Below are 27,856 nucleotides of genomic sequence, written 5' to 3' on the forward strand. Positions count from 1 at the left end.
AAAGAAAAAGAAAAAGAAAGCAAGCAGGCAGGAGATCAGCACAGAGGAAACAGGAGAGGTCAAAAAGACTCCAGGCATTTTTCATCAATCACCCTCAAGAACTCCTGGACACTGCTAGCTTTGAACATGGAGAAAGGAAGGTCTCAAGAGTCTGAGAGCAAGTCCTGGCCAACAGCCAATAAGGGAAGAGTGGCATCAGTTCTACAACCTCAAGGTGGGGAATTATTCAACAACCTGAATGAGAATAGCAGCAGACTGGAAGCAGACTCTCCCCCAGGGCCTCTAGATAAAGCCCAGGCTAGCAACACCTTCATTTTCACATTATGGGACCTGCAGCAAACAAGGTGAGCCTAACAGTCTTCTGACCTACAGAATTGTGAGACAATAAATTTGTGTTATCTTATGCCACTTAATTTTTGATAATTTGGTATAGAAGCAATAGAAAACTAATACAAGTATAAATGGATTAATTCACAATGTGAAATTATTACTGTTAAGATGCCCAGCCAGTATTCTTTCCTGTAAAAAAAAAAACAAAAAACAAAAAAAACTGAATGGGAGGCCAAATGTAAGAAAACTACTTGGTGAATTATTTTCTGATAACTGACAAAACTATCTTGACAAAGATCTATACACCTGCCAAGCAGACCAGATATTCATTTTGGCTTATCAAAGTGCCCATTCCTCTGGCTAGAACTTGGAAGGGACACTACCAACATCTGCCTCTCATTCCTTCTTTAGAGGTGGCAATATAATCAATCAGGTTCCAGCCAAGTCTTATTCTGGCCCATAAGCCAGTCTATCATATCATTCACTCAATGTTCATTTTATAACTTCACTCTCAGAGGGTAACTAATTTCCCCAAGGCAGGAGGAGGGAGTGCCAGACGTAAACTTCACCACTGCCCACATGAACCACATAGTAAGATCATTAGCCCAAAAACAGCAACAACACATTTACTATATGTTTATCAGTGAACCTAAAACACAGTGTACTTCTTATCCTTACATCAGTAAATCTCAGTACTTTTTTTTAATCTTTAGAATTTTTTTAAAGTAAACTCTCCCCCTAACATGGGGCTTGAACTCACAACCCCGAAGTCAAGAGTCACATGCTCTACTGACTGAGCCAGCCAGGAGCCCCTCAAATTCCTTCCAAGTTTGAAACAAAAATCAGAGTATATAAAATGATTTTTAGACTTAAATGCCTTAGTAGTCCATAAAACCCTAAAACACTTACTAGGAAATGATTACCTAATTCAGAAGAAGAGGAAAGAAAAGGGAAGGAGATACTTGGAGAGGAAGAAAAATAGACATTCCCAGTACAACACTTGACAAATGAATGGAAATTCCCTGCAACTTCACCATTACCATGATCTCATAGGTATGATCACTTTGATGTTTCTTGTACTCAAATCCTCGAGTGAAACACTGCAAGAGAAAGGAAAAGTAAGTTACCAAAAAGCTACTTTTTGAAATGCCTTCTTATAGGATAAAAGATGGTTTGGGGGTGCTCTACTCTTACGATGACTTTTTAAGAATTCATTTAATCTTGTCTGCAGCCGCAAGAGGATGGTTACATACCTGATCACAGCTCTTCAGTGGCCCTCACAGAGGAAAAAATAATCTGAAAAAAAGACTTTTTCTAGGACTTCGCCTCTTTTGATAAGAGCATAAGCCCTGGAATCAGACTGAGTAAATTTGAATCCTGGCTCCAAACTTAAGTATTTAGGCAATTCTAAGACAGGTATTTTTTTATTTTAAAACTCCAAAATCAGGATTCATCTTATAATAAAAAGTATATTACAACTTCCATCAGCCGTTTATCATTTCTAAATTTGGGATGCTTCTTATAATCAATAGCATCTTGGAGCCAATAACATATGGTATTTGCTGTGTGACCTTGAGCAAATTACTTAAACTCTCTTTGCCTGAGTTTCCTTTATAAAATGGGGATGCTAATCATACCTACTTCATAGGGTTATAGTGATGAACTAAACGTTAATTCACATAAATTAGTGAATCAAAATAGTGCCCAACAACAAAGTAAGCACTTGTAATTAGTATTATTACTATCATCATCCACAGAATGATTTGTTCTCTCGTTTGTCACCTGCCCAAAGATCACTCTTCAATAACAGCATCATAGGTGCTATCAAAAGGAATAATCCTGGGGGTGCCTGGGTGCCTCAGTTGGTTAAGCGACTGCCTTTGGCTCAGGTCATGATCCTGGAGTCCCTGGATCGAGTCCCGCATCGGGCTCCCTGCTCAGCAAGGAGTCTGCTTCTCCCTCTGACCCTCCCCCTTCTCATGTGCTCTCTCCGCCATTCTCTCTCTCTCAAATAAATAAAATCTTTAAAAAAAAAAAAGGAATAATCCTCCAATTCTGTTTCCTATAGTCCCAATACTTTATTTTTGAAGGTTTTTATTTATTTGACACAGAGACAGAGAGAACACAGGCAGGAGGAGTGGGAGAGGGAGAAACAGGCTCCCTGCCGAGCAGGGAGCCCGATGTGGGGCTCGATCCCAGGACTCCGAGATCATGACCTGACCTGAAGGCAGACACCCGATTGACTGAGCCACCCGGGCACTCCTGTAGTCCCAATACTTTAAATCTACTGGCAAAAACAGTGTTCAGCATTAGGCTGATACAGAGATATAGAATATTCAACAGTCTGTGTCATCCATCTGCTCTGTTCCCCAACTTTTCATTGGTAAAATGCGTAATGAAAGACCAAGTAGAAGGAATAGATTTAACAAGGTATGGTTCTTCTGAGCCTTTGATAGTCATCTCTGAATTTACTATATCCATAAAACTAGGCCAGGAGAGGCAAGCCTCTCCTTAATGAGTTACCTGTAAGCAGAGGAAAAAAGGAGGTGGCCCACATTCAGCACACTTGATATAAGGCTCCATGAGGTAGGAGGAGCAGCCTCGGCAAGGTGGCTTATCAGAGGGATCATCTAGAACAAAAAGAAAAATCTATCAGCTTTAAAACATGTTATGATTACCAAAGTGCAAGGTGAAAATCTGCAAATAACTACACAGGTGGTGAGCTGTGTGGAAGACTCAGCTTGTCTTATGGAGACAAGATGAGCTCTTTCTAAATAAGAAAAATAAAAAATCACGTTCCTTTTTCTTTGAAGGCAGCTTTGTTTCTTCCTATAGTAGTATCTACTACTATAGATAGCATTTAAGTAGATATGACCCCTGCAGAGAAATTTACCAACATAAGCTTTCCCTCCTGGTTATTTTTCCAGGAGAGAAAATGTTACATACTTACACAACACACATATATATTTTTAGATGAAGCAAATCTGACAAAATAGTAATGATTGTTGAATGCAGGTAGTGGCCAACCGTACTGTTCTTTCAAATTTTCTGTAAGTTCGCAAATTTTCATAGTAAAAAGTTGGGGTGAGAAACTCCTTTAAATATGTTTTGTGATACACTACTTTACATCTGAGTTAAGATTTAAACCCAGGAAAGCTCCCTTTCTCCCATGGTAAGCAGAGAGCATAGCTCACCTTCCTCTAGTTCCAATGACCATTATCGTATTGTCTCTGAAATATTAAGGCAAGAACTACAATCTAAACTGTCTAAAGTGATAAAAAAGCAGATTATGTGTGTCCCTGGTTGCCCCAAACTCTGCCTCTCTAGAGTTGTTTTCGGTGATGAACAGTAGGGGTCTAAGAAAACACAGGCTTTGATGGTAGATGAAAGAATTTAATCTGCTTAGCCTGAGGCAGGATTTCTCACATTCTGTAATAGCATTTTCCTTCCTAAAGCCCAAGAAACACTCTTCAAGGCACCTTTCCCTCCTTCAAGTGATGATTATTGTTCATTTGTTTCTAAATGAAGACCTGGAAGAAAATAACAGGGGAAAGAAACATAATCCTTCTGACAATAGCTTCAAAATAAATATATATAACAGCAACTACGCCACTTCTCCCATTTCAAATTTTGACATGGAAGAACAAAAATTGTTGTATGTTAAGTGTCAGATGACAATTTTTACCAAATTACTTCTTCCTCACATCCTTTTATTTTAATGATATAAGCTTGTTTTTCTTTCCTCAGGAAAAAATCAGTTACTGACCAAAGTAGAGCTTTTAAACCCTTACATCAAGAAGTAATTATTTTGTAAAAGTAACCCAATTTGTAGTTTTAAAAATTTTAGACAACAAAAGCATAAAGTCATCCTCTATTAACATTCTGAGTTCCAGCCTTTCTTCAATGTATGCATTTGTAAATATTTTAACAAAAGTGATACTATATAGTATGGTTTATTGGCTTTTTTCTCACTTGACAATATACTGTCAACATCTTTCATGACAGTATGCTTACATCTTCCTTGTTCTTTTTAATGGATGAATAATATTCCATTGTGTCAATCATCTAACCTAATAGTTTTCAACTGCCCCCTAGCAAGGCATTTTGAAAATCTGAGGAAATGCTTTTTTTTTTTCCTGCCACAATAACTAAAGAGCACTACTGGCATTTAGCAGGTGAGGACCAGGGATGCTAGATATCCAACAAGGCTCAAGACATTCCTGCACAACAAAGAAGTGACCTGTCAGACATTCAAAGTTGGTGAGAAATCTGTTCATAATTACTTGACCTAGAACCTAATTCCATGTTACTTATAAAACAAAATGTTTTTGACAGTTTTAATATATATTTAATTTTCCAGGAAGGCAATTGCATGTACTTCTACAGGAGATTATATCTTGTTTTGTTCGGAACTTTACCAAGAGTTATTCAAGCTTGTGGGATTTCTGAGTCACTAATACAACACACATGAATCACTGTGCTTTTGTAGTTGTAAGTTTCACAGTGATTCAACATATGGGTGCAAGCATCTGACTACTTGTCATTATGTCTTCTACTGAAATCGTGTCTAAACATTGAGATACACATTATTTTATAATAAATTACATTAGTTCATTTTTCTCTTTTGTTTATCCTTTGTATTATAGTTAGGGCATTACTATTTGTTTCTTTGACATCATGGGTGTAGATGTGTTATGTTATCTATGTATTTCATTTCCAAAGAGGAAATGGGCTCTAAAAATATTATAAAAAGAAAAACATGGGATCTCGTAAGGTTGAAAACAGCTGATCTAATGAGTTCTCTACTGGTGGACATTTATGTTTCCAATTTTTCACTATTATGAAGAATGCTGTTGTGTTCCTCAGAATATATATTTTTCTAGAACTAGAACTATTGAGCGTGCAGAGGGTTTTTGATACACATAGCCAAACTATCCTTCACAAAGATATTTTAGAACTTTTCTATAACCTAAGAGTAAGGAAAGGCTTTTTTACCATCATTCAAAATCCAAAGGCAATGAAAGGTTAATAAATTTGACTACCTAAACAAACAAAAAACTTCCTTGGCAAAAAACACCATATGCAATATAAAAAGGCAAATAAGCTAGAAGAAAATATTTGAAAACATATTATAGATAAAGGACTAACATCCCCAATATACAAAGAACTTTTAAAAATTGAGGGGAAAAAAGAACAAAAATCCTATTGCAAAAAAAAAATGAAGAGATAATTAGAAAAAAAAACAACAAAATAAATGGCCCTTAAACATATGGAAAGACACTCAACTTCACTCCTAAGAGAGAGCTAGACTGAGATATAACTTCTCACCCATCAGACTGACAAAAATTCAAAAGCTTGATAATGCTTTCTTAGTAAGAATGTGGAAAAATAGGCATTCTCATAAACTGCTGATGGGAATACATTAGAACATTATTTGGAATTACAAAATACTACCTAGTTATCCAAATGCTGGAGAGTACTGGAGTACCCACACAATGAAGTACTATGCAACTATAAAAAAAAGAGTGAGAACAACCTTTACAAACTAAAACAGTATTTCCAGAAGATTCTATTAAGTGAAAAAAACCAAACTTCAAAAAAAGCACACATAGGATGCTATCTTTCCTGTACAAAATGAGGGGGAAAAACCCCAAACAAATATATGTATGTCTGCTTATCTTTGCAAAAAGAAATATAGGACAGCTAAACTAGAGAACAATGAAGTTGGATACCTACAAGGGGTTGGGAAGGGGGAATGGAATGGAGTGGAAGAGACATAGGAAGGAGTAACAATTCTCCAAATATATATTTTTGTATAGTTTTGACTTTTGGAAGTGTACTTACGTTCCTCAAATTTAAAAAATTGAATTAGTAAATATAAAAAGGGAAAACTAAAAGCAGTATGAACAGATGAACCTAATAGTTTTTCAGAAGAACACTGTAACCACACTGAAAAGGAAAAAAAAATCTCAATAACTTACGGACATTTAACAATATACCTTCAGTCTTGGGTGACGCTAACAAATCCTGAACTTGTTGGAGGAGGTCTGTTTTATGCACTGGTATGTGAAAAGCAATTCTGACATAATTTTGGATGTATTAGAAGACTGAGCAAATGAGTAAATGTGCTGATGCTGGATGTCAAGGTTCTCACTGAGGAAAGGACACACAAATAAGGAATGGGGGAAAACAAGAAAAAAGCTTATGCAGATGAACTGGAGGTATCAATGGGAACTCATGATTTCTTAAAAGTGTATGTACGGGTAAGTAGGTATGTATGTTGGTGTATAGGTATAGAGCATATATGCACATATATTTCATAGCTCTGTGGGCCTATGAGCCAAGATACAAAACATGCTAGTAGCAATGACCAGATCTTGGTCTCTAATATCAGTTCTCTTTAAAAGGAACCAGGGCTCCTTGGAGCAGTGGCTGATTCCAGGGCTGGGGCAGAGGAAATGTAAGATTCACCTGGAACATGTAGGCAAAAGGTAAGGAGATGCTCAAAAAAGTGATGGGTGTTATTAAGGATGTAGGAGCCAGAATGAAGGAGCTCACAAGGGTCAAACTGGGACAATCTGAGAGCCAAAATAATTAAGTATGATAATGAATTATAAATCTTGAAAAAAAACAGGAATTTGCACGTCCACACTTACAATAAATATGTCAGTGAAATAAGGGAGCTAGATCTCTTGATTATATAATCAAGAAATTATATATATATCGTATGTTACATGTAATAAATACAATTGTATGATTACATATATAATTATCTAAGTGCTAACTAGCAAACGTGGAGAGTGCTGGATTCATAAAAAAGTCATTTTGCATGATAGTGAAGATTGGATCAAGGAAAAATCATAATGGATGTTAAATCTAGGGAGAAATTTTGATGAGGAGTGGGATACTTCATGGCCTCAAAGTGTCTCCCTATGGGTTGTTTATTATACCCAAGGGAAAAATACAAATTATACAGTGGAGAACTCAAAGAGACACTATGATTGGGTTTTCAAAACCATTATCACCAATGAGGTGTAGAGCAAGAACAAACCCAAAACAAGAAACCTCAATTTTAAAAAAGGGGAGGGAGGAAGGGCCTGTCTTCTTCAAAAGCGTGAATGTCACTAAAGACAAACGCTATGGAACAGTTTAAAGGAAGCTAAAGAAACATAGCATTAATGTAAGACCGACTCCTGACTGTGTCCTGTATTAGAAGGAAAAAAAACACCATGAAGGACAATTGAGTCAGCTTACAAAACTGAATGAACTAGATGGTAGACTGGATAAAAATATTTTATGGATGTTTAATTTACTAGTTGATAACCCTACTGAAGTTATGTAATAGAATATCCCTATTCTTAGGAAATAAACACTAACGTGCTTGGGGTAAAGGGCCATGATATATGTCCCTTACCCTTAAATAATTCTGAAAAAAAAAGGGGGGGTATCTATATCTACCTAAACATACTATAACATATAAATACATATTACATACAGTGTATATATTACATAGAATGTATATAATGTATATTCATAGAGAAACAGAATACATGCAAATGGAGTAAGAAGTTAACAGTGTATGCGGATTCTTTGTACAATACTTATTCTTCCAACTTTCCTGTTAAGTTTGAAATTATTCCAAATAAAAAGTTTTAAAATATTTTATTTATTTATTTTCGTATTTTAAAAAGGGAACGGGAATGGTTTGTTTACACTTCCAGCATAAGGAAAATCCATTTAGGTTTTCTTCATGTGTAAAATGAGAGATTTGAATTAGATGTGTTTGAAGCCTTCATTCTGTCCTAAATTTATACATATATAGGTGTGATGAGAGAGTAAATAAGAGGTCCTTTAAGATATTGCTGAAAAGGAAACAATACCTCAAAAGTGCCTTTCTGTTTCTTCTCATTGGGACACTACTAACATCTAACGACAGAATTTCTATTTCTGCCAAACCTCTTATCATCAGAAACAAAGAAAAGGTAGTGTATTTTTTTCTCCACAGCTGTGGCTGCCTGAATTTATTTCACACACGCACCATAATTTTCTGCATTATTATTATACTGTGGTTCACTCTTAGAACACAAGTTCCCCCTAAAAGGGGAGGGGGAAGAGAAGCATGTCTTTTATTCTACCACTGACATTATTTTTTATCAAGGCATCTAAAATATATTACCGAATCTAAAGAGAAATCCAACTACTTTCTTAAGTCTAACTGCAGGTTAATCATATGCCTGAGCATAGTTTTCTTACAAGACCTAGGGTGATACGATTGTGTCATGTGTTTAGTGGGCAATCAATAAGTATTGGTTAATTTTATTTTGATTTGATACTCTTTTTCCTTTAGGATCAGATTCGCAGGGCTTTGTTTAACTTCAAAGTGCTTATTTTTCTTCTTTGATCAACTTCCACTTGAGTTTGCCGTTAATATTCACCTGGGTCTTATTCCCACTATACTTACTGCTAAAGGAACCCAAACGGTCCATTCCCTAAAATTTGCAAACAATCTTGTTTTGATCTTCCTCAATGCGGCACTCCTTCAAGGAGATGTCAGAACTGGTCAACACATACACCAAAGCTTGATGACTCCCTATGAACAAACAAAAGTGGCATATGGATCAGAAAATAATTCAAAAGGACAAGATGCAGAGAAGACAATGCAATGTACTCAATTCTACCACATCCTAGCTTTGTAATGCTAAGCAAATTATTTTATCTTTTTTTAAAATTTTGTTTTAAGGGTTTTTTTTTTTTTTTAAAGAATTATTTGAGAGAGAGAGAGAGAAAGTGCATGCAAGAGTTGAGGGAGGGAGAGAGAGAAATCTCAAGTAGACTCCCCACTGATCACGGAGCCTGACACAGGGCTTGATCCCACGACCCCGAGATCATGACCTGAGCCAAAATCAAGAGTTGGAGACTTAACCGACTGAGCCACCCAGGCACCCCTGTTTTATTTATTTAAGTAATCTCTACACCCAATGTGGAGCTCGAACCCATGACCCTGAGATCAAGAGTTATATGCTCTTCTGACTGAGCCAGCTAGGCTCCCCAATTATTTTGTCTTTATAAGCCTGTGTCCCCCTCTGTAAAGTGGGTATGAGAAACAGTATCTACCTCCTACAGTTATTGTGAAGACTAAATACCAAAATCCATATAAATAATGCACCGTGGGCGCCTGGGTGGCTCAGTTGGTTGAGCGACTGCCTTCGGCTCAGGTCATGATCCTGGAGTCCCGGGATCGAGTCCCGCATCGGGCTCCCTGCTCAGCAGGGAGTCTGCTTCTCCCTCTGACCCTCCCCCCTCTCATGTGCTCTCTCTCTCTCTCATTCTCGCTCTCTCAAATAAATAAATAAAATCTTTAATAAATAAATAAATAAATAAATAAATAAATAAATAAATAATGCACCGTGGTGGCTGGCCCTTGGTAAGCCCTCTATAAAAGGTACATATCTCTAATAAACAACTATTGTTTTTCTCTACCCAGTATCATTTCTCTCCTTAATCCTCTTTCCATTGGGACACTGACTCACCCACATTTCATATGGTTCTGGTGGGGTTACCAATCACAATACTCTAAACCCCACCCCGACAGCTAAAGCCACCAGATCTCTTATGAAAATCTCAATCTTGAGTAAGACATACAAGGACAGACGTCAAATGGGGCCCAGTCATTCACTAATCAAAGAATTTGGTCCAGAGCTCTGGCTATTGAGATCCCCATCCCCAAGCGTGGCCCAACTGTTTAGATTTTTTCTCATTTGTCTATCTTTCTAATAATTCTTTAATATGAATGACTTTCTATTATGAAAAACCAAGGAACCCTGTCTATTATGACATACATTTGTTCACTTTCTCTTTGAATAAATACTTAATGTTTGAACAATGTACAAAGTATTTTCTTGAAGGCAGAAATGAAATCATACTTCACCCTAAGTCAAGAAAACATCTCTCCTTCTATAGTCCTACAGCTTCTTAGCTATCTCTTTTCTGGCAAACCATTCTACTTTTTGAGGGATTACTTCTGAATGCATATTTTTTTCCCATTTGTAGACTAAATGAAAGCAGGGACTACTATCCAATACACATCTGTACACTTCAAAGTGCCAAACACAGAGAAAGAACTCAATAAACCAAACGTAATGGACAAATGTTAGTTTTACAACAGGTTAATTCATCTTTAGTTCTCCTGGAGTGACTTCTTTCACCTGGTATGCTGAGCTTGGGGTATAATTCATCCTTAAGTCTGTATGACATTCAGATAACATGGCTGTCAATAAACTTGTCTTTTTTGAAGTGGGCTGGGATAGGGTGGTTCTTGCTCTACTCTGGTCCCAGGAAGAGTTAGTCTTGAAGAAAAATGGGTTTAGCAAGAGGTATTATGCACTCAGTAATAAAATAATGGCCAACATTTACTGACTTTTCTCATATGCCAGGTACTGGGGTACCACTCACTGTATGTGGATTATCTCTGAATCCTCACAACCTTCAAGCATGCTGCTTTTTCAAAGAAGAAAGGAAGCTCTGAAAGACTGCTACTTGCACAATGTCTTAAAGGTAGTGAACAGCAGCGGCCTTCAACAAAGGTTAATAGAGATGGTCAAGTAAAGAATACGTAAACACTCCACGTCATAAGCACAATATTGCAAAAAGCAGAATTTTCTTTTTTCCTCTCCTTTTTTCTCACAAGAGACATTTCTGACACTGACATCCATAAAAGGGTGGGGGGTAGCTCCAAATTAACATCTACCAAATTCAAAGTCACTGGGAGGTAGAAGGCAGGCACCGCGAAGAATGGCATTCTGTGGTGTAGAGTACAGGTGCAGGGTTTGGAGTTTTGCAGACAAGGCGGAGCTCCTCACTTTGTTCCTTAAGCTGTTTGATCTTGCGCAAGTCATTCTACCTGAGCCTCAGTCGGCCTCAAAATGGAGCTGAACTACCTAGTGTGTAAGGCCTACTTGAAAACTCGAAATGTAACGTCGGTCAGGTGCCCGACACAGAGCGGCTGTTCCCAGCGTAATTACGCGCGCCACGGCACGAATAGGAATCCCGAGGCTCTGGCAGGGCAGGGCCGCCCAGGGGGCGCAAGGGGCGGGGCGCGCCAGGCACGCCGCGGGGCGGGGCCGACCAGTCAGGCCGAGCCCGCACCGCCCTCCCCCAAGCACGGCGTGGCCCGGCTCCGCAAGCCCGCCCGTCGCGTTTCCCCCCTCGCCGCCGGGGCCCGCAGCCCGCCCCCGTCCCCGCCGCCCCTCGCCGCACCCGCCACCCCCTCGGCCGCTAGAGGGGCTCGCGCCCCGCCGCCACCCGCCCCGCAGCGCCTCGTGCCTCACCTCGCCGAGTACCCCTGCTCCGCGCCAAGGAGCCGCCAGCCGCGCTCGCCCCCGGGGGTACGTGCTCGCTCTCGAGTGACATAGGCGCGCGCGCGCGCCGCCTCCGCCCCGCCCAGGCCCTCGCGGCCCCGTCGCCGCCGCCGCCGCCGCCGCCCCAGCCGCCCCAGCCCTCCGCTCGGCCCGCGCCTCGGCCTCGCCGCGCGGCCGCCGCGGTTCTCTGGCAGAGGCCCGGGAGGTTAGGGCGGACTGAGCAGCTTGCCTGACTTGAGTCCGGGCAGCAGTCCCTTTTGCGTGAGGCGCGTTGCCGGGCGCCAGAGGCTTGCCGGTGCGTGGCGCCGCCGTTCGAGCCGCTCCAGAGTGCGGTGAGGTGGAGCGGGCCGGTGCTGTCCTGCTTTTGTGTTCCTAACATTCCCACGACCCCCGCCCCTGTTGACGCGAAGGCAGCTGAGGCCGAGCGGCTCTTGCAGCGCTGCTCGCGGATTAACCAGACTGAATGGTGTAAGGGTAAACAGGGTACGTTTTATTCAGGTGCTTCTGGAACGTCGAAATTCTCTTCTTTGGAAAGAACCATCCCCTCTTTGGGCTTCAGGGGCCCAGACTGAGGCGCAATGATGAGAGGATGTGGTGGTCCACTCTGATGTCAATCTTGAGGGCTAGGTATGTCCCAACATCTCTTATTACTACTACTCATTATTATAATAGCTACCATTTGTCGAGTATTTATTGCATGCCAGGCATTGTTACAAAAGAGGTGGCATCCATGGTGTCATTTAATCTTCAAAAACAACCTTATGAGGTAGGCACTATTATTATCCCCATTTTGCAGGTGAAGACATTTAGACTGGCTTATAAATAACTTGGGAACACACGGCTAGAAAGTGCTGGGAAGGGGATTCAAGCCGTGGTAATCTGCACGATTATGCTCTTACATCTATTTAGAAGTCTGTCTTTCATAAATTTGCCCAACTTCTCTTTAAATTCATTTGCATTTTCTGGTGTGGCCTCTTGATTCATCTTTTAGTATATGAATGCTACAAATTCGTCCTAAAAAATAATCAGAAAATTCACAGAAGCGAAAATTCACACCAGCTCCCACTGTGTTAAATAAACAGTTAACATTTTGGTATACTCTTCCAGATATTTTCCTATGCATCGTGTCAATAGATCTATTATAGTGTAGTTTTACATTTGATGTATCCTGAAAATCTATTTAGTCATTTAGCCAACAAATATTTAAGGAGCAGACCCTGTTCTAGGTGCTGAGAACTCAGCAGCGAACAAAACAGTCTCTGCCTCACATAATAGTGGGGGAGATTGACAAGAAACAATACACATATTACTAAATAACAGGTAGTGCCTGGTAATGTGGCAAGTTTTATGGGAGAAAAATAAATCAGAATAAAGGGATAAGAGTGATGTGGGCACGGTCTTTTAGATGAGGTAGACAAGGAAGGCCTCTTAATTGAAAGAGCACATAAGTAGAAACCTAATCATTAAGGGGGGCAGCACGTGGATTTCCAGAGGGAAACTAGAAGAGGAGCAGCAGTTGCAATGGCCCTGAGATAGGGACTTGCTTGGTCTGTTGGAGAAGCAGCAAGGAGACCAGTGTGGCTGCAGTACAGCAAATTAGAGAAATAAGTTGTGAAACAGGCAGAAACCAGATCATGCATCATCTCGTAAGCCACGGTTGGACTTTGGATTTTGGGGGGATGTGGTAGAGTACCATGCAAAGGTTGACAGCGAAGGAGTAATTGGATTTTTCGGGGGGGGACTTCTTTTTAGGGTTTAACAATTTGGAAAACTTATTTTGCCAAGGAGGGTGGATTCGAATTTTATGTCTTTTAGAGCAGTTTCTTTGCAGAGATGGCTCGTGAATGACTCCTTGGTGTATGGTGGGGGAAGTAATCAGATTTATTTTAAAAGGATCAGTCTGGCAGCTGTGTGGAGAATAAGATGGTAGAAACATTAAAGTTACTCTTTAAAGCATTAATTGTCCTTTTATACAGCCATCGTTCAACAGTTAATCAACATTGGTGTTTCACCTACACCTTTATACCTCTGCAACCACTCATCTCCACAAAGAGGAGATAGGGTCAGACACTTGAGGACTTGTCTTCATGTCTTTCTCGCCTAAACTGAAGTTTCTTGAGACTGGCTAGGGCATATATCCAGATCTGGATGTCATGATTGTCAACAAATTGAATATGAGTCATCAGTGTTGTTTTATTGTGGAAAAAACAATCCCACATTAACACTGGGATCTATTCGTTAAAAACATAGCATTCAAGCACCTGAAAATTACCCTCTGCTTCAATTGATGTTAGGCCCTCATTAGAATTCTTAGCCCCAATTTAGTCATTGTGCTTAAGATGTGGAGAAATTAAAATGCACAGTGAGAGGAAGGGTAACACTGTTTAAGGCAGTGCTTTTCTGGGTTTTTGCCTTTAGCAATGTAATGGATAGTGGCATCAATTGTAAAACCAGCTGCAGGAATAACAGATTTGGAGGAGAAATTAAAAGTTCTGTTTTGGATTTGTTTTGCAATCTGAGTGGAAATGATATATATTAGATATGTATTAGAGCTTCAAGGTGTATAACTGTATCAGAACTGTTTCTTTGGATGTGTGTCTTCTTTAGACAGAACTTGAAAACAGACACTATGTCTTGTCTTCTTGGTAACTTCTGTGCCCTTAAGTCCATCCTGGACAAATATTTGTGAAATGAGCAAGTAAAGGCAAAGGTATGGATGAAGTCACTCGGGCAAAATGTATAAAGTAAAAAGAGAAGAGATACCTGCTTTCACTGGAGGTCCAAGTACCTGAACATGATTTATAAATAGGGTGACCTGGGGTGCCTGGGTGGCTCAGTCATTAAGCATCTGCCTTCGGCTCAGGTCATGATCCCAGGGTCCTGGGATCGAGCCCCGCATCAGTCTCCCTGCTCAGCGGGAAGCTTGCTTCTTCCTCTCCCACTCCCCCTGCTTATGTTCCCTCTCTGGCTATGTCTCTCTGTCAAATAAATAAAATCTTTAAAAATAAATAGGGTGACCAGAAGTCCCAATTTGCTCAGGACAGTCCTGGTTGACTCCTGTTGTCCCTTATAATTAGTAATCTTGTCTCATTTCACTCTCAGAAATGTCTCAGTTTGGGGGCGCCTGGGTGGCTCATTTGGTTAAGCGTCTGACTTTTGATTTCTGCTCAGGTCATGATCTCTGGGTCGTGAGATCAAGCCCTGTATTGGGCTCCTTGCTGGGCTTGGAGCCTGCTTAAGATTCTCTCTTCCCTCTTCCTCTGCCCCAACCCCTACCTCTCTCTCCATCTCAAAAAGAAAAGAAAAGGAAGGAAGAAAAAAAGAAAAAATGAAAAGTAGGTCGATCTCAGCTTGTACGATAAATTAAATGGTCAGTCTTTGTAGAAGGCTCTTCAGGGTCTAGTGTCTTCATATTTCTTTGTCAGCACCTCCCCATCTTGTTCTTCATTCCCCAGCCAGGCAGAAGTACCTCCATTTCCCCTCATGTACTGTTACTTCCAGGCTACCTTTGCCAAGGTGTCTCCACTTCAACTTAGACATCACTTCCTCAGGAACATCTTTCCTGACCCCCCAAACTCTGGGTTAAGTACTTTCCAATAGGCTTCCAGAGCACCTTGTACTTAACTTGTCATAGCAGAGATGACTAAGTGCCTTCTTTCTCCCCTCACTAAACATGTCTCTAAAGGAACCTAAAAAACATCTTTTTTTTTTACATCATTAGTTTTTAATGTAGTGTTCCATGATTCATTGTTTGTGCATAATACCCAGTCCTCCACACAGAACGTGCCCTCTTTAATACGCATCACCAGGCTAACCTATCCCCCTGCCCCCCTCCCCAACATCTTTTTAATATACATATATATTAGGGAGAGAAAAGGGGGTGGGCAGAGGGAGAGAGAGAATCTTTAAAAATTTTTTTTAATTTATTCATTTGAGAGAGAGAGCAAGAGCATGAGCAGAGGGGAGGGGCAGAGGGAGAGGGAGAAGCAGACTCCCCACTGAGCAGGGAGCCCAACATAGGGCTCAGTCCTAGGACCCTGAGATCATGACCTGAGCCAGAGGCAGATGCTTAACTGACTGAGCCACCCAGGCACCCCGGAGAGAGAGAATCTTAAACAGCCTCCATGTCCAGCACAGAGCCTGACATGGGGCTTGATCTCATGACCCTGAAATCATGACCTGAGCAGAAATCAAGAGTAGGATGCCTAACTGACTGAGTGACCCAGGCACCCCAAGCCCTTCCATTCTCTCTCTCTCTCTCTTTTTTTTTAAAGATTTTATTTATTTATTTGTCAGAGAGAGAGAGAGAGTGCAAGCAGTGGGAGCGGCAGACAGAGGGAGAAGCAGGCTCCCTGCTTAGCAGGGAGCCCTATGCAGGACTTGATCCCAGGACCCTGGGAACATGACCTGAGCGGAAGGCAGACGCTTAACCGAATGAGCCACCCAGGCATTCCCCAAGCCCTTCCATTCTTAACGGAGGAGACTGGCCTTTGAACTTGAAACCCAGCAGGGAAAATTGTATCCTCCTGCCAGGGATTGTAATGTAGCTGCCACTGACTGAGTCCAGAATATGCCAACAGCTCCTCTTCAGCTGTAAAGCTGCTGTGTTTAGAATCAGAAGTGTACTTTCTGAGTTCCCTCCCTGTGGAAATGATTCTCTATCATTTCTAGTTACTCGTCCTGAGTGCTGAAAGAGTTTATAAACTTTATCTCATCTAATACTTATATTTTTTCTAAGTGAGGTGGTTCTTTGTAGTCTGGTATACAAATAGATAAAAACAGAAAGTCTAAAAGTCTGTGCTTTCTTCTGGGTTTCAACTTCCTCTCCTTTAAGCTCTGAGGTATACCTAGTACATGTAAGTTAGCCAGAGATTTAGGTCCTGGAGCAGAGTCTTTTGCCAATTACAAGGGCTCTTCAAGGCAAGGGATCTTCCTGTGACACGCTCAGAAGAGAGGGTTTCACCCCACAAAAGACATGAGCCTCAAGGATTACAGCTCTTAGCTCTCAGCAGTGTGAGTTCACACACACTAAGTCACTTTCCCAGAAGCACAGGCTCCCCTGTGGCCTAGTTCAGGACTGGTTCTAGCCTCCTCAGGCTCTGCTGCGGAGTCTTGCATTCAGGAGCGTTGCTTTCCTCCTTCCTGCACCTTCACTCCACCTTCTATCTTTCTCTCTTTGTGACCACCCTCATCAAAGGAGTTAAGGAATCAATCCTTTTCTTTCCAGATGGTTCCTAGACTGCTTATTTAACTTGATCCACCTCAACTGTGACCAGTCTGCAGAGGAAAGGTGGAAGCAGTCCTGCTAATCTATTTACAGAAATATAAGGTCTATATAGACATTTCTCCACATGGTGGCATGTCTGGGTTGCTTCTGCATTAAGGAAGAGGGCCCTAAAGATCTCAGAGGTGAACAAGAGGGAAAATTTTTTTTTGCTAAAGGGCCCTGCTGCATCCTACATTACAAATAAGGGAAAATAAGGCTCAGAAAGGGAAAACCACTTGCCCAGAGTCATTTAGTTACTAGGTAGCACAGCCAGGATGAAAGCCAAATCTGGCCAAATGTAGCTAATAAACTACCTCTGACTCTTTAAAACTGAAAGGTTAGCAGGTATCAGGATTTTCATAATGCCGTAGCCATTAAGCAGAGTGTCCATGAATCCAGGCTTTTGCTACCCATCTTTTCTGCCTCTTCCTCACCATCCTGACTTCTTTTTGATCTATATAAAGTGCAGAGTATCTGTCTCGTGAGTCACCAGGCTTTGGGTAGAATCCAAAAAGTTAGGTGAACTAGGAATATATTGTTGCTGAGTAACTCCTGTTTATCCGAAAAATTTAACTACTACCCTTTACCACCTTCAAGTATTTAAGCAAGTTACTATCTTTCTGTGCCTTTTTTCTCGTGTGTAAAATGAAAATTATAATACCTAATTCATAAGAGTTTTGTAAGGATATGACTATATATATAAAATACCTAGTTCATGGTGGGAGTCAAATAAATTATAATTGTGATTCTAATTCTAGAAGTGCTCCATAGGATGACCCTGGGCTTGTTTAGAAGTTGTAGGAGACTAGGTTAGCCGGTGTTCAACATTAGAATTTTTTCATTATTTGAATCCTATCTACCTACTAGAAACCTGTTTCTAGAACACTGAGCAATTAAATAGAATTTCTTTTGCTGCTTGCTTCTTTAGTACCTTACTATACATAAGTAAGGGAGTGTACTTTATCTCCTAGGTCACAGAACAAATCCATACTTGCCAACAAGGATGGATAATCCAGCTTTACCTCTAGTGCAGAACAAACTCAGGAGCTATGTCCCATTTACTTAATGTAAATAGTGAACAGACTTAGGCATTGTGAGCAATTAACTCTAAGACTGTTCCTTAGAATACAGAATGAATACTTTCCTATTATAATCAAATAAAACGTATAACAAGGTTAATCTGATGCATATTTAATGATATATGTAATTGTCATTGTGCTGCATAATTAGGCCTTAAATGTTAAGCTGTTTCCATAAATGACTAATTGGTTATTTTTACACAGCAAAACACATTTTTTAGTGTTTGTCCACTCACTTTATTAATTTCCTAGAATCTATAATCATACCAAGGACAACAGTTTTCCCTGAGTCTTTACTGTTTAATCATGCATTCACACAAATACACTTTCAAAATGACACAGCAGGGTTCTCATCCTAATTTGGTACTAAAAGTAACTATTGTTCAAGGCTTTTTATATATGTATCTTTTCTCATTTTAGTCCTTAAAAACCCATTAAGGGAGGTGTTGTCACTCCCATTTTACTGATACAGAAACTGATGCTCAGAGAATGTAAACAGGTAGCATAGTAAAGATTCAAACTTCTGTCTCCAACTTGTAACCACTACTTTATACAACCTCAGAAGATGATGGATCCCTTTCAGGAAGTGGACTGGCTCCTGGGAAATACCAAATATGTATAGTATATCCAAAGGGAGAAAGTCATCCTGAAAGAGGGAGGCATTAGTAATGGAAGTTTGAAGCCTATGGAAGCGACTTTCTGAGTGCGCATTCAAGGAAAAGAGTCTTGGCCAATGAATTTCATGTATAATCGCCCTGTTATAGGCTGTGATATTGTAGAGACACCATATCAGCCTAATGCCATCAAATATCTGAATTTTAGAATTAACCCCGCTAACTCTGATTCCTTAAGAAAGAATCAGTATGGGAGTTAAACTGGTGTTCTCAGGCTTTTTATCATGACTGTCAGCCCTGAAGAGCCTGAATTGCTTCCCCCATTGAAGTTTTAATACTACAGATATGCCAGATAGATATCTGTTTATGTACTGTATGTCTACCTGTACTTTATATATTTAAAGAAAGATCTTTTTTGCCCCTCAAGAACTAGGTGTTTTTTTTTTCTTCCATGTAGAGTACAAACAATTATGCATGAATAATGTAGCTTCCCTTCAGGTTCAGGATACGCTAGTTATACAGAGAATAGTATTTTTGTACTTATGACAATTACATTACTAATTGTAATTAATAAATTGATAAATTTACATACAAGCTTGGTTAGTGTGAATCTGCTCCTACATAATGGGACCATTCTCTGTGTGTGGAAAATTTGGGTTTCTAAGCCTGTAAAACAGCCTGAGAGGCCTTCAGACAGACAGCCTATTAGTCTTCTACAAGTCAACCTACAGAACATATCTTTTTATTTGAAATTTCTAGAACATTTTTTTTAAGATTTTATTTATTTATTTGACAGAGAGAGACACAGCGAGAGAGAGAGAGAGAGAGGGAACACAAGCAGGGGGAGTGGGAGAGGGAAAAGCAGGCTTCCCGCTGAGCAGGGAGCCCGATGTGGGGCCCGATCCCAGGACCCCGGGATCATGACCTGAGCTACAGGCAGACGCTTAATGACTGAGCCACCCAGGCGCCCCTAGAACATTTTTTTTTTAAGATTTTATTTATTTATTTGTCAGAGAGAGAGGGAGGGAACACAAGCACGGGGAGTAGCAGGCATTGGGAGAAGCAGGCTCTCCACTGAGTAGGGAGCCCAATGTGTGACTCAATCCCAGGTCCCTGGGATCATGACTTGAGCTGAAGGCAGATGCTTAACTGACTGAGCCACCCAGACGTCCCACTTATAGAACATTCTTATGTGTTCATTCCTTTACCTTACAAACATTTTTTAGCCCTACTCTAGGATGAGGACTATGCCAGGTACTAGAGATTCAAAGACTAATAAAATAGTCTCTGCTCTCAAAAAGATGCTCATTGTCCAGGGGCGCCTGGGTGGTTCAGTTGGTTAAGCATCTGACTTCGGCTCAGATCGTGATCTCAGGGTCCTGGGATCGAGCCCTGCGTCAAGCCCCACATCAGGCTCCACACTCAGCAGGGAGTCTGCTTGTCCCTCTGCCCCTCATGTGCTTGCATTCTCTCTCTCAAATTTTTTTTTTTTAAAGATGCTCAGTGTCCAGTTGGGGAGACATATGCATGAAAATAATTACAATACAAGATAATACGTGTTATATCAGAGATGTGTTAGGTATACTAAAGGCTCCAAGAAGAGATTAGTCAATTGTAGGGAGAATTAAGGTGTAAGTCTCTGGAAAGTGATGAGTTAAGTCTTGGAGAGGAGTGGGAAGGAAATTCCAAGCAGAAGGAATAAATTATTCAAAGGACAGAAGCATGAAATAGGGTGGCCAGCTGGTCCATATGATTGGAGTACAGAGAACAAGAAAGGAGGGCCACTGTACATGACACGATATGGGTAGACAGAGGCCAGACCGTAGTGGGTTTGACTCTTTACTCAGAGGCCGTGGAGAGCCAGTGAAGCATTTTGAGTTGGGGAGCAGTGTTATCACTCATCTGAGTTTTAGACCTGAATCTCTCTGGCAGTGATGTGGACTGAAAAGTAGCAAAATGAAAGGCCAGGGGGCTCAGCAGTCCAAGTAAGAGATGATGAGAGATTGAACTAGCACCATGGGAATGGGGATGAGGAAGAAGAAGTGGATTTAAGGCGTTAAAGAAGCAATTAATTAGGGCGCCTGCGTGGCTCAGTTGGTTAAGCATCTGCCTTTGGCTCAGGTCATAATCCTGGGGTCCCAGGATTGAGTCCCACTTTGGGCTCCCAGTATCTCCCTCTCATCCTCCCCCCCTCATGCTCTGTCTCTCAAATAAATAAAATCTTTTTTTAAAAGCAATTAATTAGGGGAAGAAAAGTGATAAATAAGTGGTAGAATTAAAAATGATTTTCCAGTGTCCAGCATAGTTGATGGATAATGGGCTACTCACCAAGAGAGGGACCATCAGGCAAAGAGCAGACCTAAAGGGGAAGGGGTAGGTTTTGTTCTGGATATGCTGAGTTTGAGATGTCTGTAGGATGTACAGGTGACCTTCACTAGACAGATTCAAAAGCTAAAGGAAAGGTCTAGGTCAGATAATACAGATTAGGGAGTTAGCACAAACTGATAGAAATTTTGAAGCCACAGGTGGCGCAGTCAGTAGACCATGTGATTCTTGATCTTCGGGTCATAAGTTGGAGCCCCATGTTGGGTGTAGAGTTTATTTAAAAAAAAATTTTAGGGGTGTCTGGGTGGCTCAGTTGTTTAAGCTTCTGACTCTTGGTTTTGGGTCAGGTGATGAATTGTGGGATCCAGTTCATGGGATCGAGCCCCATGTGGGGCTCCACTCTGAGCACAGAGTCTGCTTGTCCCTCTCCTTCCCCTTCTGCTTCTCCTCTCTCTCTCTCTCTCTCTCTCTCTCTCTCTCATAAGTAAAATCTTGTGCGCCTGGGTGGCTCAGTTGGTTAAGCAACTGCCTTCGGCTCAGGTCATGGTCCTGGAGTCCCGGGATCGAGTCCCACATCAGGCTCCCTGCTCGGCAGGGAGTCTGCTTCTCCCTCTGACCCTCTTCCCTCTCATGTGCTCTCTCTCTCATTCTGTCTCTCAAATAAATAAATAAAATCTTTACAAAAAAAATAAAATAAGTAAAATCTTAAAAAATTTTTTAATCTTTAAAATAAAAATATTATAAGCTATAAAGTATGTGTAGGGACAGCAAAATAAAGTTCTGATTTTTCCTCTGGTGACCTCTGCAAGTATATCTTCATCATTATTATTTTACTGCCCCTGACTTGCTAGTGCCCTAAGTACATGTTTATTCACCTACTCAGTAACCAATATAGCACTGAAAGTACATCAAAGAAAATGAATTAGTCAACAGTGCCAAATATTAGAGAAGTCAAAGGTAAAGGTTAAAAAATGCTCGCTGGAGGGCACCTGGGTGGCTCAGTTGGTTAAGCGACTGCCTTCGGCTCAGGTCATGATCCCAGGGTCCTGGGATCGAGCCCCGCATCGGGCTCCCTGCTCAGCGGGAAGCCTGCTTCTCCCTCTCCCACTCCCCCTGCTTGTGTTTCTGCTCTCGCTGTCTCTCTCTCTGTCAAATGAATAAATAAAATCCTTAAAAAAAAAAAGACATAAAAAAATGCTCACTGGAGAAAAGAAAAAGTACCAATTATACAAGCATATAACAGAATAGAATATATAGAAGTAAACCAAAATAAATATAGGAACCTAGTATATAATAAAGGTGGGCTACTCAAAAGATGGTGTGGACAATTGAATAACATCCGGGAAAAAAATAAGTGTAATTTGTACCTCACACCAGGATAAACTCCAAATGGATTAAATATTTAAATAAAAATATAAAAATTGAAAACAAAATATGAGAAAATTCAGTTAGCATCTTGGCCCAGGGAAGGAAAATCTAATTATGATTCGGAATACAGAAGGCATAAAAGCAGAGATTAATAATTTGACTACACAAAGCTCCCAATTTCTGCCAAACAAAATAACACCTTAAGCAATGTCAAAACGTAAGTGGCAAAATAGAAGAACGTTTGCAACTCATATCACAAGGGGCTAATCATCCTAATAAAAAGAAGTAAAGAAAAAAAAATAAGAGGTCGAACAGTCAAGAAAAATATCAATGAAAGATGTAATTGGCAGGGCTTATATGTAGTGGTTAAGAGTGTAGAGATTTTTGAGGTCACCTACCTGCATTGGAATCCTAGCTCTGTCACTAGCTCTGGGACCTTGGGCAAGTAAGTGGCTGATCCCTCACTTATCCATAAAATACAGATAATAATTGTTCCTTCAGAGGGTAAGATGGGGACCAGGCTGGTGACTCATGGTAAAAGAAGGGGGGACACCAAGAAGATGGATTATAAATTTCTAGGATTGGGGTGCCTGGGTGGCTTAGTCGGTTAGGCGTGTCTGCCTTTGGCTCAGGTCATGATCTCAAACTCCTGGGATCAAGCCTGTGTGTCAGGCTTGCTGATCCACGGGGAGCCTGCTTCTCCCTCTCCCTCTGCCCCTCCACCTGCTCATGTTCTCTCTCTCTAAGATAAAATCTTAAAAAAAAAAAATGAAAAAAGCACGTTTCTAGGATCTGGGAACCTTGAAGGAAAGAGAGTCTGGGAAGAGAACCAACTCAGCCCCTATCTGTCTCACCTTTCATGAAAGGGACTTATTTATGAAATCCCTACACATGTCAGACACAGCTCTAGGACTAGGGACGCAATGTAAGTAAAACCGGCATGGTGCCTGCTCTCAATGTAGCTTACCTCTATGAGAGAGGCATCCATCAAATGGCACAGGAGAACAATTACAAACGGATTAATTCCGTGGAGGAAATTTACACTATAAACCTAGTGGAGTTTGGGAGGTCAGGGAGGACTCTGTGAAGGAGGTAGCTGTTGAGTCAATATCTGAAATATGAGATAAAGGTAAACAGGCAAAGGGTAGTGAAGGAAGGGGAAGGTGGGGCAAGGGAATGGAAATGGTGTCAGAGGCACAGAGAACAGCACAGGCTCTGAGGCAAGAAAGAAGGAAGCTAGTCCACTGTGGCCGAAGCTAGAGTCAGGGGAACAGTGAGGGCAGATGAGACTGGAGAAGGAGACAGGCTAGACTATTCAGGGCCTTAGCAGTCTTGTTAAGGATTTGGGGCTTTATCCTGATAGTGGTGGGAAGCCACTGAATGGTTTTTAGCAGAGGAGTAACAGGATCGAATTTGCGTGTTGCGAAGCTCATTCTGGCTGCAGTGTGGGGAACGGTGTACAGATTAAAGAGAGGCATGAGAGCAACTATGGGGAGATAGAGTATGGTAGTTTAGGCCAGTGATACACTCCTTAATCTACTTGTTTCCCTACTGTTACTTTAGCAGAACACAAAGCTTTTGTTCTTACATAACAGATGTGCATGAAATGTTAGCTGTTATTACAGTCTACAGTTAGAGGACAGGTTTAAACGTAATCCACCAGGAAGAATGAGTATGTGGGGAGGGAAAGGATTTCATTGAGAGGGTATGGGATTCAGATTCTTTCCTATCTGGATAGGAAGGAGGGGCTGGAAAGCGTAAACAATGACATCTGCAACAGAGAAAAGGAGGCCACGCTTCCCTAAAGTGATGTTGCTCTGGCACATGGACTGTCTCTTCTGCCAAAGTTCATTTTCCCATGCTTAGACAAATAAAAATGTTGGGCAAAGGTACTTTATGGCTTACCCTGGAGAGCTCTGTGCTTTTTAGTGGAAGACAGGCCCAGGAGGTTAGCTATCCCTGCAGGTTGCAATTCTCTTCAACGCTATGGAGTCATCACAAATGCCTGGGGAAAAAAATACCTAAATCAATCATCTTGAAATTGAACCTGTGCATTACTTAGCTGGTTTAATTTCAAGAAGAACACAAAAACAGATACTAGTAGCTTCATGAGACCTGCTTTTTTTTCTCTTCCTGACATCAAGAATTGAATAGGGTTGGACAATCTCATGACCCAGCTACCTTATTTTGTCATGTATGTGTTGGGCAAAGCAGAGTCCTTCAAGATGGGAGTGCTTGAAATCCTTCTAAGAAATACATTCAGTTTTGTGGGAGTTTTAATGTGTCAAACAGCTTTTTAAATGCAGCCATAGAAGCCAAAGTCAAAACAAATACTTGGAGCCAAATGGGATTCCCAGAGCTTCAGAGCCTGATGGTTGCTTTTTATGTATAAATCTGCATGTTGAGGAATAATATCTTAGAAATACACTTTTGATTGTAACATGTTTCACAGACAAACAATTAGTGTCCAAGAATATAGCCAAGAATACAGACTTCCGTAACAGTAAAAAAAAAGACTAACAGGGGTTCCTGGCTGGCTTAGTAGAACATGGGACTCTCGATCTCAGGGTTGTGAGTTTGAGCCCAATGTTGAGTGTAGAGATTACTTAAAAATAAAATCTTAAAAAAAAAGATTAACAACGCCCCTCCCCAAAAAAGGGGGAAAGGTTATAAACAAGCAAGAGAAAACCTGAATGCAAATATGTGGAAGGAAACTCAACCTCATTATTAAGCAGGAAAACATACATAAGAACAACAATGACACATTACTTCATAGAGATAAGATTGGCAAAAATTTTAAAGTCTGGTTTTCAAGTTAGGGAGATAGTGGAATAATACTCTAATGCTGGGGAACGTATTTGGTACAACTGCTTTGGAAAAACATATGCAATCTAGCAAAGTTGAAGATGTATGTATCTGATAACCCATGAATTCTACTCCTTGTCATATGTCCTAGACAAAGACGTGTCTGAGAAAATTCATTTCAATTACTATTTTTTTAAAGTAGGCTCCATGCCCAGCGTGGAGCCCAATGTAAGGCTTGAACTCACGACCCTGAGATCAAGACCTGAGTTGAGATCAAGAGTCGGATGCTTAACTGAGCCACTCAGGCAACCACCGCCCCCAAGAAGATTCACTGTCCAAGAAATAAACTGCTATCTGGTATTATCATATGTATAGTTTATAAGTCTTCAAATTCATTGTCTCTTCTGTTGAATGTTTGGTTCTTCTAGAGGGCAATAAGGAATTTATAGTATAGCCTGCACTGTTTATTCTTCTTTTCCAGTACATTGGGGAGCAGTCATGACCTGAATAAATCCTTGGAGAGTCTTCTGGACATTATCTTATTCTGTGGAGACCATGACACTATACTTCTGAACATATCCTTCTCCTTCCTATTTTAAATTTTAGAAAATAGGGGCGCCTGGGTGGCTCAGTCGTTAAGCGTCTGCCTTTGGCTCAGGTCATGATCCCGGGGTCCTGGGATCGAGCCCCGCGTCGGGCTCCCTGCTCTGCGGGAAGCCTGCTTCTCCCTCTCCCACTCCCCCTGCTTGTGTTCCTTCTCTCGCTGTCTCTATCTCTGTCAAATAAATAAATAAATTTTAGAAAATAGACTTAAAATGGGGCAGAATCTTGGCGTTTATGAATGTTTTTTAACCCCTCTTTGGGCCAGTAATACATATGGACTTCACATTTATTTACGTTTGCTTATTTTCATTTATTTTTGCCCACTTTTTTCAGAGGATGAAGTTAGCGAACTTCAGCCACTGGGTGGCGCAAATTCACAAGTGTCTGGTAAAAGTTTGTATATTCCAGCCCAAAATGCCCCCGTTGCTACACTCTACCGCATGAAGGAAGGTTAGTTAGAAAAAAGGCTTTGGGGACCTGAAATCTAACCATAGACATGGATCCAAGTTGTCTAGGAATTCCGATTAAGGGAAATTTCTGGTATTAGATGACTGGTGAGTCAGGTCACTAAGGAAAAGGAAAAGAAGGAAATGGGAAAGTGTTAGAATAAGGAACAGGAAGAGAAAGATGAAGGGATAAAGAAATACGAGAGAAAAATATATATAAGTCCAGAGAGATAAATTCAAGTGTTACCAACAGTTCTAGGATGGCCTCTCATTGGTTTGTGTTTACCTGGTAACCAATAGCAGCTTTGATTTAAAGTAAAGATTACCTCATTTTCTTCTAGGAAGTCAGTTATGCTGCCTCAGCTATCCATTTAGTGGAGTGACATTATCAGCACATGTGTTGAGTGTCTGCTCTGCACATGGTGCTTTGTCAGATTCAAAGTAATATAGACATATGCAAATTAATACAGCTACTACAGGCTTCAAGCAGAGGAACCAGGCAGTAGAGAGGAAAAGGTAAATGGCAACGTGGGGCAGCATGTGTAAACCCCAGAAATAGAACCCTGAGAGTGGAGGATCCGAGTGTGAGGTGAGGAGGGGCCCTAAGACTGTCCACCGGTCCAAGGCAAAGAAAAAACAAGGATTCCTAGCTCCCAGTCCTAAGTATACATAGCAACTCTTCCTTGGAAAATGGCTATTTCTGGACAGAAACATGGGAAAAGTGCTTTGGGTCAGAATCTGCTGAACACTGCTCAAAGAGACTCAAAATAAGTAGGGTCGGGTAAGAGGATGGTTAGGGGAGAACCATCCTTAAGTCCCTCTCTGATTAGTAACCCAGAAAAGGAGGGATGCTAATGTCCTGCTCAGGCCTTTCAGAGGTCCAGGGAGTCCTAGGTCGCTTTGCTTTTTGAGATCACAGGTATATAAATGAGTCACAGGTTAAAAATGAAGAAATGACAAAAAATATAAAACTGTTATATATTTTAAGTCTTTATATTGAAGAAAGTTATGCTTTTAACACAATTGCAACTATTAATGTGATTCAACAATAAAATTGTTTTTAATAATTTTTAATAAAATTTAAAAGTTTAAATTGGAGGATTCCTGTGAATGTGCCTTTTCTGTCCTAAGCAATTACCCACCTTAATCTTTGGGCCTATCAGAAAGTTTTGGGGTCACTAAAGCCCAAGATAGAATGACTGCCACGCTTCTCAAGTCTAAGACTTGAAAAAAAAAAAAAAAGCACAACTTAATACTTGTGCCAACTGAGGCCAACTGGCTGGCTCAGTCAGTAGAACATGTGACTCTTAATCTCAGGGTCATGAGTTCGAGCCCCATGTTGGGCATGGAGATTACTTAAAAATTAAAAAAAAAATCTTAAAAAAATAAAAAAATTACCTGTGCCAAGTGGAAACACAACAGTAATGTATTAACCAAAAAAGAAGGACAGGTTTAAAATAGTATGGAGAATATGATGTGATTTGTGAAACATGTGTCTTTATTTATAATGTCTGTAGAGAGATACATCCAAGTATTAACAGTGGTTATCTTTGGGAGGGGGGATTAGGTATCATTTCTTTCTCGTTTTTTCATTTATTCTTTACACCTTCCAGCATTTCCTAAAAATTGTTATAATGAGAATGTCCTTTAATAATCAAAAAAC

At 40.6% G+C, this 27,856-nt stretch overlaps 2 protein-coding genes across 13 annotated transcripts in view; one reads left to right on the top strand and one right to left on the bottom strand.

Moving 5' to 3' along the window:
- The window catches only part of TADA2A (transcriptional adaptor 2A), a 48,985-nt gene extending 38,063 nt beyond the window's left edge, over positions 1 to 10,922 (bottom strand). For 9 of the 12 annotated variants that reach the window (XR_012374447.1, XM_073879483.1, XM_073879485.1 and 6 more), the window contains exons 1-4: positions 10,783 to 10,922; positions 8,792 to 8,920; positions 2,854 to 2,960; positions 1,371 to 1,430 (exon numbers count right to left, since the gene is read on the bottom strand). Coding sequence is in view for 11 of the 12 variants with exons in the window: in XM_073879483.1 (XP_073735584.1) it covers positions 1,371 to 1,430; positions 2,854 to 2,960; positions 8,792 to 8,816 (192 nt within the window). In the remaining variant the exon portion in view is untranslated. Of the gene's footprint in view, positions 1 to 1,370; positions 1,431 to 2,853; positions 2,961 to 3,756; positions 3,861 to 8,791; positions 8,921 to 10,535; positions 10,640 to 10,747 lie in introns of those variants that run through there. The other 3 variants (XM_073879481.1, XM_073879482.1, XM_073879484.1) reach the window with 3 other exon arrangements.
- Positions 10,923 to 11,798: 876 nt separating this feature from the next.
- Positions 11,799 to 27,856, top strand: part of ACACA (acetyl-CoA carboxylase alpha) — a 294,702-nt gene continuing 278,644 nt past the window's right edge. Inside the window, exons 1-2 of the mRNA XM_073879472.1 lie at positions 11,799 to 12,019; positions 12,186 to 12,314. Of these exons, the coding sequence (XP_073735573.1) occupies positions 12,277 to 12,314 (38 nt within the window). The 5' untranslated portion in view covers positions 11,799 to 12,019; positions 12,186 to 12,276. The remainder of the gene's footprint in view (positions 12,020 to 12,185; positions 12,315 to 27,856) is intronic.

This window comes from Callorhinus ursinus, unplaced genomic scaffold (assembly GCF_003265705.2).
Source record: "Callorhinus ursinus isolate GAN/ISIS: 27379988/994484 unplaced genomic scaffold, GSC_fseal_2.0 scaffold34, whole genome shotgun sequence".
Taxonomy (NCBI): Eukaryota; Metazoa; Chordata; class Mammalia; order Carnivora; family Otariidae; genus Callorhinus; species Callorhinus ursinus.